This window comes from Cotesia typhae, unplaced genomic scaffold (assembly GCF_013202065.1).
Source record: "Cotesia typhae breed Kobodo isofemale line unplaced genomic scaffold, CoteBio_Ctyphae contig_27, whole genome shotgun sequence".
In the NCBI taxonomy this organism is placed as follows: Eukaryota; Metazoa; Arthropoda; class Insecta; order Hymenoptera; family Braconidae; genus Cotesia; species Cotesia typhae.
In genome coordinates this window covers 2,610,360-2,623,232 of record NW_027423733.1, presented here as the reverse complement: position 1 = coordinate 2,623,232, position 12,873 = coordinate 2,610,360, and the positions used below count along the sequence as shown (strand labels likewise).

At 26.1% G+C, this 12,873-nt stretch overlaps 1 protein-coding gene across 13 annotated transcripts in view; it reads left to right on the top strand.

Moving 5' to 3' along the window:
* Slo (calcium-activated potassium channel slo) overlaps positions 1-12,873 on the top strand; it is a 213,314-nt gene that overhangs the window by 80,039 nt on the left and 120,402 nt on the right. For 12 of the 13 annotated variants that reach the window (XM_074240314.1, XM_074240313.1, XM_074240312.1 and 9 more), the window contains exons 6-7: positions 4,210-4,301; positions 12,054-12,164. In XM_074240314.1, the coding sequence (XP_074096415.1) occupies positions 4,210-4,301; positions 12,054-12,164 (203 nt within the window). Of the gene's footprint in view, positions 1-4,209; positions 4,302-12,053; positions 12,165-12,503; positions 12,610-12,873 lie in introns of all 13 variants that reach the window. The other variant, XM_074240303.1, reaches the window with a different exon arrangement.

Here is a 12,873-nt window from a genome sequence, read left to right as displayed (position 1 = left end):
ATGTAAAAAAAGTATTAAACACAAAAGGTTTTCTAGAATCCGATTTTTTTTATCTAGTGGAATGAACTATCAAATTACTTTATTCATCATTTTTTCAATTGATTTTCTACACGTCACAAAAATTTTCAAGGTGATTAAAAAAGAGAGATTTTTTTCATGCCCTGTTGAGATCTATCATACAATACTTAATGCCCTAGACACTTTGAGTTTTCTAACATCGTATAATAACTGACTCGTGGTTTACGTATGAAAATGAAGAAGAAAATTTACTTTGAACATTTTAAATTTTCGATCTTGGAAATAAATTTTTGTTAATTTTAGTTTATTTTGTATAACAATAGTCTAAAAATTTTTTAGAATGTTGGGAAATCCTTAATTTTTGAACAATAATTTGAATAATTGATTAAAGAAAACGGTACTTCTTTTTCAGATGTAAAAATTTTATTTTTCGAAAGTAAAAAGTTGACGAGATATTTTGAAGGTTGATCTGTGATCTATTTTTTAGAAACATATTCACATTACTTACAATAACAAGTGCCATTTTTCGTTGCACTAACCAGTATCATTTTGTTGCTATAACAAATCGTTGTGTATTCCTGACTTTTTTTAAGACAACAAAATTATTAATTTTGGGTAAATTTTAATAAAATCTTATTGTTCGTTGAGTCCTTATTTTTATATTATTATTATTACGTTACCAAACATATTTGTTCATATAACTGAAATTTTTCAATGCTACCTAATAAAAAAGTTTTCATTTATTTAATACACATACGAACGTCTATACGTATATTTTTAGGGCTTGTAGAAAACGCACGTCTTCATTTATTATTTACACAATAATTTTAATAAATATAATTTTGTAGATCAATAAAGAAAACAAAATCGCAATTCGTTAAAAAAAATAAATATTTTTAAAGTTTAATATTCTGTTTAAAAATAATATTTTATAATATATTTGAGCAATTTTGTTTTCGACATTTTATAAAAAAAATGTTATTGCTCATTAATTAAATAATATCACTATTTTGCTGATGTGACGCACTCGGTAGTCTAGTAAAATAGTCACGATTTTTATTTGTCTGAGTACATTTGAAAATACATATGAACATTATCAAAATATATCTAAACAATTTTAACACGCACTTGCATACAAATCTTCGTCAGTCGCTCTATTCTTACTTATACTTTTTTATTTGCACTATTCTCGATGATAAAAAATAACTTCATAATCTTAATTAAGATGATTGATAAATCCGTGACTAACGAGGATTAATAAATGCTTACTTACATATTTTTTTAAAACTATCATAACAACAGTAATCAAATCATCAATACACAAATAAAATATTATACAATTTATTTATTACATTATTGTTATTAACTATAAAAAAAATCGTCGATGATCGGATCATACGTTAATAAATATGTTGACTGTGAATTTCAATAGTTGATGATAACTTAAGTATCTCTTGTTAATTACAAATTAATTTAATGTACTCGATACTAGCTAATGTCCCAAGAAATTTTCTCGTTTTTCTCTTATTAAGCGCCGCTATATAAAATACTTTTATTTATAATTGTATATTTAAATATTTATCATGACGATTCATGAATCATTTATTTTGCTATTCATACTGTTTTTATTTTTGTTATAATTTAAATTATCATAGAAGTTTCATCTTTATGAATATACAACGTTACCATTTGAATATAATATAAAACTTTAATTTTTTTTTAATTTACGTAACTAAGTATGCTATTGAATTCATAGCAACTGCTTTAAGTCATTAACTGAAGTGAAATATTAAGTCGGCGAAAAAATTAATAAGTTTTTTGAATTTTAAAAGTTAAAAAATTTATTATAAGCATGAAAATTTTATTATAATAATAGGAAATGTTTTTTCATTAAATTTTCACAGAATGAATTTCTAGTAAAAATTTATTCAAAAATTACAGTGCTATAAAAAATAACTTGAATCTTCCAAAAATTTATAACAAACTTGACTTCAGAATCTGTAAAAAAATTTTTTGATACAGCACAATTTTTGTCAATTTTATTACTACTTGAAAGTTTATAAAAAAGTACTATAGCTTGTAATTGAAACTTATTTCTGTGTAAACTACTGGAGAGGTATGAAATGTTATAATAATTTTCAAATATTTTCCACCATTTCAAATTTTTATTTGAATCAGTTTGGTTAATTATGTGGTACTGATATCTCTAATTATAATAATAAAAATTATTTTTAGATTATATCCATAACTTTAAAATTTTACTACCCTACTTTATTTGTTCTCATTCTTTCTGTATGATATAGTTTTGGTCCTGAGCTTATGTATTATATATAATCTATTGAACGACTACTTTTAGTTAAAAATAAAAAGGTTTTTGTTGGCGTATAAAATAATATTCGAAGTATTGAATGAGGACAACAAAAAAAAATAAATTTTATTTCGACTACTTTCATATTCATTGAAGTTAATGATTAATTTATTCAATTAAATACATATAAAATAAATTAATTTATTGAAAAATATTATCTGCACCGAAAAAAAACTTCTCGATTTAAGAAAATATATTTTCTTTGAAATTTCTAGTAAAAAAAAATCTGAATATTTTGAGGTAAAAATTTTATCTTTAAATATGATTTTTCTCTGCTATTTTGTATAAAAAAAATGATTCTTGAATAAAAACACAAAATTAATGAGAAAAAAAATAAAATTATCGTAGCTGTTAAGAATTGTTCTTGCAAGAGAAATTCGGTTGCATCGATGAGAGGTAGTATACTTTTGATCGAAAATATAGACCTTTCTATCTAACAAGACGAAATTCATGACAAGAAATTCTTTGCGCAAGATTACCAGCTGTTTTCGGAATAAGTTTCTTAAAAAAATTATTTATCATAAATCAAGATAGTTTTAACTTCAGTATATAAATTTTGATACTAAAAGTAAAGTTATCAAAAACAAAAAAAATATATGGGAGAGCGAGTAATTTGTTAAAATTAAGAAGCTTTATTATCATGGCTCTTAGAAAATATCAATTAATATTATCTACTACAGTTGAGAGACTAAGTGTTCATATGTTTATATAAGTTTATTCGTTATGGAGTTAAGTTGATAAAGTTTGGGGTATTTGAATTTATAATTGAATACCGATGCGAGCTTATGTACGTATAAAATATCGAGGGCGGACATATCTTGATTGATAAGTATTTAGAATATTTAAATAACAATCATAAGCTTATTGAAAACATAATACTGATAGGTGTTTATATTATGTATTTTAATTATCAAGTCTATTCCTCACAAATAAATAAGTAACAATCCAATTTGAACCACAGTGCGTGAGTGATGAGCATAAACGACCAGACGCCAGGATGACGTTCATTTATTTTTCATAATTTGTTAATATTAACAATAAAACATTTGTGAGTTAATTATAAGTAAAATGATTTTACAATAAATGAACAATCTTTGAATTGAATATTAGCGTGCAAACTTTAGTGATTAGATCATTAAATGCTCCCTCTATTCACCAATGTCTTCTTTATTTAGAAAATATAAATCTTATTCAACTTCATTTTTTTTTAATTGATAAAATTGTGCAATTTTTTATGTAAAAATAAAATATTGAAAAGTGCAATGTGCGTAATTATTGAAATTGACATTAGGAGTTCGGGGATTCATAATTTATTCGTGGAGCTCTGATTATTTATATATAGTTTAATACAGCATTAGACGTGTCGGCACTTGTAGAATTATTTTTAGATCCGTAAGTAGGTTTAGGACTAGGTAAAACCTTATTCCAGGTATCGATAAACTAAATAAATTAGCACAGAGTGATTAAAAATAAATATTTATAAAATAAGTATGAAAATGGGTCACAGTACATCACACTGATGATGAATTTTGGGTCATTTTAGTCTAAGCTATTTCTTATATCCCCTCACATTTTAATAACTCCATGTGCAACCCTCTATTGATTTTTATTTCCACACTTTTTTTTATGTTCCTTTTACGTATATATAAATATATATTAAATAACAACGATTACTAATGATGATGACGAATTAAATATTTGACTGTTTGAAGACAGATAAACGTGACTCGACATAATTGACAATAAAAATATATCAATAAATAAAAATCCTCTCTAATGTATATTGATGCGAGTGTTGTGTTTTGTTCTATCACGTGGTGTAGGCCATATTCGCCAGTTGTATCCCCGAGATAATTGACCTGATCGGGACGCGAAACAAGTACGGCGGCACTTTGAAGAACGAGCGAGGTCGCAGGTGAGACACAAACCAATTAGCTTCCCTCAAAAAAAATTAAAAAATAAGTAACCACTACACCAACAATGTTGTTTAATCCTGTCTACTTCCTTAAGAGTGCTATCCTGTCAACTATCTTTCAATTAACCATTTATTTCTTTTATCAAAATTTGATTTATTCGTTTTTATTATTTTATATATTTATATCATCTAAATTATAAACTTGGAAGATTTTTGAATCGATTGTTCGGATAAATTATAAAATTATGAGAACATTAAAACTTGCTAAACTTAAGATATGACTTATGAGATCGAATAACTTAATTAAGAAGGGGTATTTGAAATAGTATATTCTTACATAGACTTTCAAAAGGAAGTTGTTTTAAAATAAAAATAAAATGCCTGAACTTATATTTTTTAGAGACCAGATTTACATATATTTTGTCAAGTTTGATAAAAAAGGAATCAATAATTATATTTACCGAATATTTTTACTAGATACTTATGTCCATTTTCCGAATATCCATAAAAATTTTCAAGAACAAAAACAAAATTTCTACATAACTCGAATAAGGGCTACAGAGGAATATATGGAGAAAGTTCACACAAAATTTCACGTAATTAGTATCGTTTGAAGTTGAAATATTATGTCAACCATGATAAAAAGTCGTTTAAAAAAATTCTATAAACAATTGAAATTTTGGAAATTGTTTCAAAGATTATTTTTTGAAGTTATAGGAATAAAAACTAAGCAATAATAATAGTAAATAATTTCTTAAATATCGGTATCTGAAATTTTAGATTGAGCTATCATACCGGAACTAAATTTATTACGTCATTTTCATCAATAAAATATTTCTGATATCGAGTAATATAGTTACAGCGAAAATGTGTAGTAAATATTTTGATATTATTCTTATGATTTATGATGATTACAATTAATTTTAAACAGTCAGATACGTTTATAACAAAAACTACTGTGAATCATTGTGATTAAATGTAAAAATTATAAACCCAGTTTAATCACATACATTATTGATTTATATTTTTCTTTTGATGAATTTTCGTGATTGCCGGTAGATTTATAATTGATACTCAGAAAATCAAGAATTTTAATTACAACTATCATTTTATTTTTTTTTTTTTAAATATTATACCAGAAGATATCTTTTTTTATGAAGAGGTTATCATAATATTTATAACGAGTGTAATTACTAGATTTTTCAAAAATTTTTATTTATTTAATATAAATAATGTAAATAGATTTATTGATATTTAAGTTTAGATAGGATACATTGAGGTATCCAAGTTCTTAGTTACGTATTTAGAGTTTGCTTATATAACTACGCTGATGAAAAAAAGGGATTCAAAAAGATTACCACAATGCAAAATATATTTGTATGAAGTAGTTGAAACAAACCGTTCTATATATTTTATCGTTCCGTATATCGTAGATTCGTCAATATTTTTTTTTTCTTTTAACCCCGTTTTTAAAATTGTCGGTCTCGATGGGGGTCCGGCTGAAAATTAACTTTCAGCTCACACCGGGACTCGAACCCATGCCTCACCAGTCTCTAGCAAGCATGACAAGCGTTATATCTCTTAGCTATGGGACTGGCTCTTGATTGATCAATATATTTTGAGTAAATCTACGAAAAAATAATAAATACAATAATATTAAGGTTCTCTTGATTCAAAATCCGATAGTCATTAATTTAGGTGATAAAATTATTTGAATTATAAAACTAAGAATTAAAAATTTTCGAATAAACAAAATTAATGGAGACTTTTGTACATCCATTTTTTAAGTAATTCAACGGTTATCATAGTATTTTAAGCTGAGCTTTAACTTCTATTATATTGTGTTTCATCTAACTGATTTTTGGAAATTTTTATCCGTATACTGACCTACAACCTCTGACCTTAACGTCTGAGTACCTATACTTCTCTATTGTCTTTCCCTTTACGTACAAAGACATATATAGCTCATTATATGTCTTTACTTTTGCACATGTTCATTCAATAATATTTACTTTGTTCTATATCAAGTGTACAACCCTCCTCCAATCACTACCACAGAAACTAACCTACACCTAGCAACTGGTGTTAGCTTGTTTGTTCACACAGACGGCACTTGGGAGAAATACAGCTGCTTACATATTTTTTTTTGTTTATATAAAGATTGAAGACAAGTTTAAAATTTTTTTAACTTACTAATTATTTATGATTAGTTCAATAGAATTTCTATAAATTTTTTTTTCATAATTTAGTGGGAAAATAACTGTTTTTAAATGTCATGAAAGATTATTTGTAAACTTGACATATTCTTAACCTTGCATTAATCATGAGAAAGTGGTTGTTCTTTCAAAAAAGCTGATAGTATTGCTCTGAGAATAATATATTATGTGACTAGTGTACTAATAGAGTGTTTATATAACGAGCGCAATGTTTTTAGCACCGGTCGCAGGAACACATGTTTGGGCCTAAGGTCGAAACTCTTAAGAATCTATTTCGATTCTCCATAACTTATTAAACGTCTTCAGTCTGCGCATGTGCGCCTATGGCTCATGCTAAAAGCATTCTGTTTGGTACATAAGGACTACCTTAGTAACTTAGTTATGTAATATATTATTTTCGAAAGCTATTGATTTACTAATAAGCAATGAAAATAAATCGATTTATTATTGAATAAAAATAATATAAAAATTAGAAAAATGAGCTGTACTTATCTTAAAGTAACGTCATTATATGTTTAGCATGTCCTTTATTTTCTTCAGCATCGAATGCATATATAAGTTCAGTGTTGTAAATCACTTAAATGTTCATAACATTGATATTTTAGTCATCTGTTATATATAAATGATTATCGTTTTCGTGTGCGTTAAAAAAATGATAAATCATATTTTTGTTATTTGACAAAGAAATAATAACCACAGTAACAATAATCAATGAATACAACAGAAAATGGTCTTTGTCGCAGGCTATGCGTTCATTTATAAAATTGAATATGACAGTAGTTCAGTACGTTTTTATTGATATGAAAAAGCTATAAATCGTCAATAATACATAGGAATAAGGAGCTCATCAAAAACGATCATAGATTACAATCACTAGCGTTTTCTTATAGCTGATTCTTATTGTGATAGTCAAAACCAATAAACGACAATAAATAATTTTACTCATAATTAAACATATTCGAAATAGAAAATAATTTTAATCCTGCAAATATTTAATGATTTTTATCAATAAGTTGAGACTGTTTTTCAAATATATGTTACTTCATCGACACATAATGTGCACAATAGTGATGTGCCTATAATAAAGAATCAATAAAAAAAAAGACACGAATTATTACATTCACGCTTTACACAGTATCACAAAAAAATAATGTTACCTGTTTATGCTCTTTTATTGATTATATCTTATTTGAATTATTCTTATTATCAATGATTCTTAAGTAAACAATTCATTTTTATCTTTTGAATATAAAACTGTTTTAAGTTCATTCATATTGTTAAAAAGTCCGTAAACAATTGAGAGAATGATTATTACTCGCTTCGGGACTCGTTCTATACTACTCGGAATAATGCAAGTAAATAGTATGTTGTACTGATGAGTGAGGATAGACTTTTTGGCAAAGATTGTACATTAACACCAGAAATCACCGACAAATAGTGCCAAAATACAAACGTTAAATTTGCTTTCTTTTTTTTTTCCGTTTTACTATCAAAAGGTGCCAGAAATATTTTTTGTTGTATAAATAAGTATAATATAAGCGTGTGTATGAATAATAGGAAGGGTTTTCCGTGACCATAAGAAACGTTTTTTTTAATCATATTTGTAGACAGATTTTTCTTTTGCAATCATTCGATTTATTAAGAAGAGTAACCGGTTTTCTTCATTTCTAAAAGTAAAATACGGTAATCTCATTGATCTTTCGACTTGGATATTTATAAAATAGAGTAAAGTAAAATTGGATATAATTTCAAATAAAAAGTGTTTTCTATATGCTAATAAATTTATTCTAACCGCACTTGAAAAAAAAAAAAAAAAGAAAAAAAAAGTGAGACAACTTAATCACTTTAAAAAAGAAAATACCGAAAAAAATGGTTTTGGCAGTGCGCTTAATACTTTTACATAAAGAAAACTGCATGTCCAGAAAGTAAATCACAATGTCCTCGACATTTAGAGCCAAAAATGATAGTGTGGTTTTGTAAGCCTATGTATTTATTACGTTGATATATAAAGTAGTTTTATTTTTCAATTAAATATCTTATATAATAAAAAAAAAACATTTTTTTTCTTTTTGAATTTCAAGACAGTTAATTGATATTCTGTGGAATGATCAATTTATTCGATAGAAGTAATGAATAGTATTTTAGAAAATGCTTATTTTTATTCAATTAAGTTTTTTTCATATGATTTTACTCTTTGATGCATTTTAGTGGATTATTGCTTTGTGCAAGATATTAATTTGGATAGTTTCTTGAATAATTTGTTTCCTTACTTTCAGATATTGTTGGAAATCTAATCTTTAATAGTGATTCCAAATTCACAAAGACTAAATAATTATCTAACAATCATATAGTCGTAATCTAAATCCAATAATATAATTTAATTAATATTAAAAAAATTCAAATTCTTTGATTTATGTAAAATTACAACGAGTATTAGTGTACCAAATCGGTTTTTAATAACATTTAATCAATTCTAAAAATGAGATAAGACTTTATGGAAGAAGGGAGTGGGATACCGAAAAATCCTACGTGTCGTTAAATGGGGGTAAGGAGGGTCAAAATCGCAAAAATCGTTCTTACGTAAATAATGAATGGCTTCTTAGCTTTTTTTTTCTGTTATCGATTCTATTTTTATATAGAGTATTTTTAGTATTACATTTGAGTATTTTTTTTTTTCACTCGTTAGTTAACCCATGTAACTTTCTAGCCCATAAAAATTGCAACTTAGTGTAGATAAATTTTTTTCCACTTAATTTCGTTCTAATGTAGGGAAGATCGTAATATTTAACGACAACTGTCTTGACTTCAATTGTCCATTCTAAATGTATAAATGCAAACAATACAGTGAAACATTTTCTGTCACTGCTGTAGTAACACAATTATGTATACGAAATTTGTGTGCATATTGTGTCTATGATATATTAAGCGTTTACCTAAAAATGACACGAAATTTGTGTACAAAATGGCGCAAAATTTTTTATTGTGCAAAAAACAATACTTAATACAATTAACAACGATTATACTTCTTCAAATATAAATTTACCTTCAAAATTCTGCATATAAATAGTATATATAGGGTCAATCGATCAGTAAAAATATCCAATGTCTGGCATTAAATTAATGTTTTTTATGTTCAGAACAAACCCCTCCGTTTTTAATGTACTTTATTTTTCTGACGTCAAATATGGTTTAGTTTATTGACTATTCCGCAGCTAAATTTGGAATAAAACATTTTATATTTACAAGCTATACGAGTAAGAGTATTGTATAAAACTTTTTTAATATTCTGGTACCATTTGTTAGTAAATAACATAATATTTTTATTGCATAAGGTGTGTAAATTTTTCTTATAAAATAATTTAATCATGTACAATAGAAGAAACGCTCTGTAATGAATAATGAATGAAAAGATATGTCAATATTCACTAATATGTGTTAACGCGTATATGAATTTTCTCAATAATACCGAATGAATAGCTGCCCTCTTTACTTCGCTCATTTTAACTTACTTTAATACACATACTTTAATGTCTATTTTATTGTTGTACATTATTATCTTTACATTTTTTTTTCACTTATCATTTTTTTTCATAACCGCACGTATCGTTAAATCGATCAAATGGATAAACTTTGCCTTTTCAATTAAGCTATTTTCGTGCAACTCTCAAATAACTCTCATGCCTTTTAAATTCATAATAGTTTAAAGTAAAGATACGTTTTAATTTGAATTCTTTTTATTTAACCGAAGATTGAAAAAAAAAAAAAAAAATTGAATGTATCTCGCTATAACAGTGTTTATGGAAGGTTACAACTTATATTGACCTATCGATTGGTATAAATTTGTACTAGAATTGCGTAAAAAAACTTTACATATTTTTTTTTAAGGCATTATTAAAAATATATTAGTTTACTATGCATTTAGATATTTCTTCAAAAATCAGCTCGATACCAAAATTTTTAGGGTTCTTTTAAAGGGTATTTTAATAGATATATATCCGTCATCTCTGAGGATTGAAAAAAGTGAGCGTTTTCGAGAAATCAAAATTTTGGACGTTTTTTGAAATTATTTTGAATCTTAAAGCAATCCCTAAAATTTTTTCACTAAGCTGGCATTTGAAGAGGGCTCTTAAATGATGACAAACAAACATATTTTTATAAAAATAATCGAAAATAATGGTCGGTTTTTTTATTCCTTCCTGATCTGTACAGAAAAAAAAAAATTAAAACAAATTATAACGAGGAATATTAATTAATTTCAATTATTATGACGCATTCATAATATTGCGATGTTCTTATGTTTTTTTAATTATTTTTTAATCGAAAATTTATCACATTTTTATTTAAAATATCGTGTAAAAAACGGTATTAATTAAAAATTAATTTTATTAATTTATTTTTTTCATTTTTCCAATTCAACAATTATATAACACACATATAATTAGTATGATAACACAAATATTCACAAAATTACGATAAAATTAATTAATAACATCATAGTAGACCTAGATCAAGCAAAAAATTTAGCTAGAGATGCTTGAAATTTTAGTGATTTATTGATAATAACGTAAGCTATTAAAATTACAAACAAGCCTGCACCTTCACTAATCATTCCTGATTGCCTACGATCTATGATGAACAACCATAGATGAATAACACCATTGACTAATACACTAATAATCACAGTATATCTCACTGTAATATGTATAATATACACGACCTCGATTCACTTAATGTGTATAATTGTAATATTCAAAGCGATTGTAATTAAGTCATTGTAGAATTAGTTTATTATTGTCGATTAGAATTAGCTTATTTTCGCGACTAACAACACAAAATTTCTAATGAATAAATCTTGGTAAGTTTTTAGACATTTGAGTAATATCTCCTGCATCTTGTAAATGGGATTCTCAACAATAAAGTATACATCGATACTGTCATTCTCATACGTCCTATCCCACAAAATTTGGCATATTGTCTTTTTTTGAAAAATAGAATCACAACAATGTTATGCAAGCCATATTAAAAATTTAAAGGTCAAATAGTTTAATAACTATTTTTAAATAAATATTTTCATCCGTTGAATCTCATTTAATCAATGCTAAAAATGAACTGTTTTCTAAATGTGGGGTACGATGTATAAGAATGGCAGTATCGATATATTTAAATGAAGTAATTTGTAAATTTACATTTATAAATTCATTTGCAATTATTTTTGATTACAGAATCCTCGTTTATTTCATTATTGATATCTTTCGCTGGTTGCTAAGAAATTTTTTTTTACTTTTTAAGCCTCTCGTCAATCTTTATGCATTAATAATACTTTTTTCAAACGTACATTAAAAATTCTGACTTTAATGTTACAAAAATAAATTATTTAATTCAATCATCTGATTGCTAGCGGGGATATCAATATTTTAGTATCTGGTTGTAGTGGCTTGTAAAAAAATTAGTAGATTAAAATCGAACAACTGTCTTATCAATTTTTTATTATTAATTTTTAATTTGAATAAAATTAACATACTGATTGTGTTGGTAGACACATTGTTGTGTGCGGCCACATCACCTACGAGTCAGTGTCGCACTTCTTGAAGGACTTTTTACACGAAGATCGTGAAGATGTCGACGTTGAGGTCGTCTTCCTACATAGGTATGATTAAATTTTTTTTTTTTTTATAATATTTATAATTGAAATTGTTTTGCTTAATTATTTATACGATGCAAAAAATAACTAATTGTAATTTGTAATAAATTGTAAGCATAATTATGAAAGTTTTTTCCTTTATAGCGATTTCGTAAGTATATAATAAGAGTTTTTTTTTTTGAAGCAACTTTCTTCAGGGAAATATTAAGTGTGACATGCGTATGCGTAATATTGAATCCAAATAAAAAGTTATTGAAATGAAATTTCAATGTTGAAAGCATTGAAAAAAGGCAATCCATGAAGCTATTTTATCCGTGAATCATAAGAAGTCACCTGTGTTTTCAGAAAAGAACCAGATCTTGAATTGGAAGGTCTTCTAAAAAGGCATTACACCACTGTGGAGTTTTTTCAGGGTACCATGATGAATGCTGTGGACCTAGAGCGCGTTAAGGTATCCTCTCAAGATGAGAGCAACTCAAAACAGACAAAAATATAACTATCCGGGAAATCGTTTTTTAGAACTACGTAGATCTAGTGTGATCATGTCATTGGGTTAATAAGATCAATTTCAACTCACTGAATTTTATCTGCGTGGGTCAATTCAATCTTAGTAGATTCAAAGTAATCTGCTTAGATTGAAGTTAAATTTGAGCTTAGTTGACCAAATTTAATCTTAGTAGATTTCTGTGATGGTTAGATAAAGTCTACGTAGATC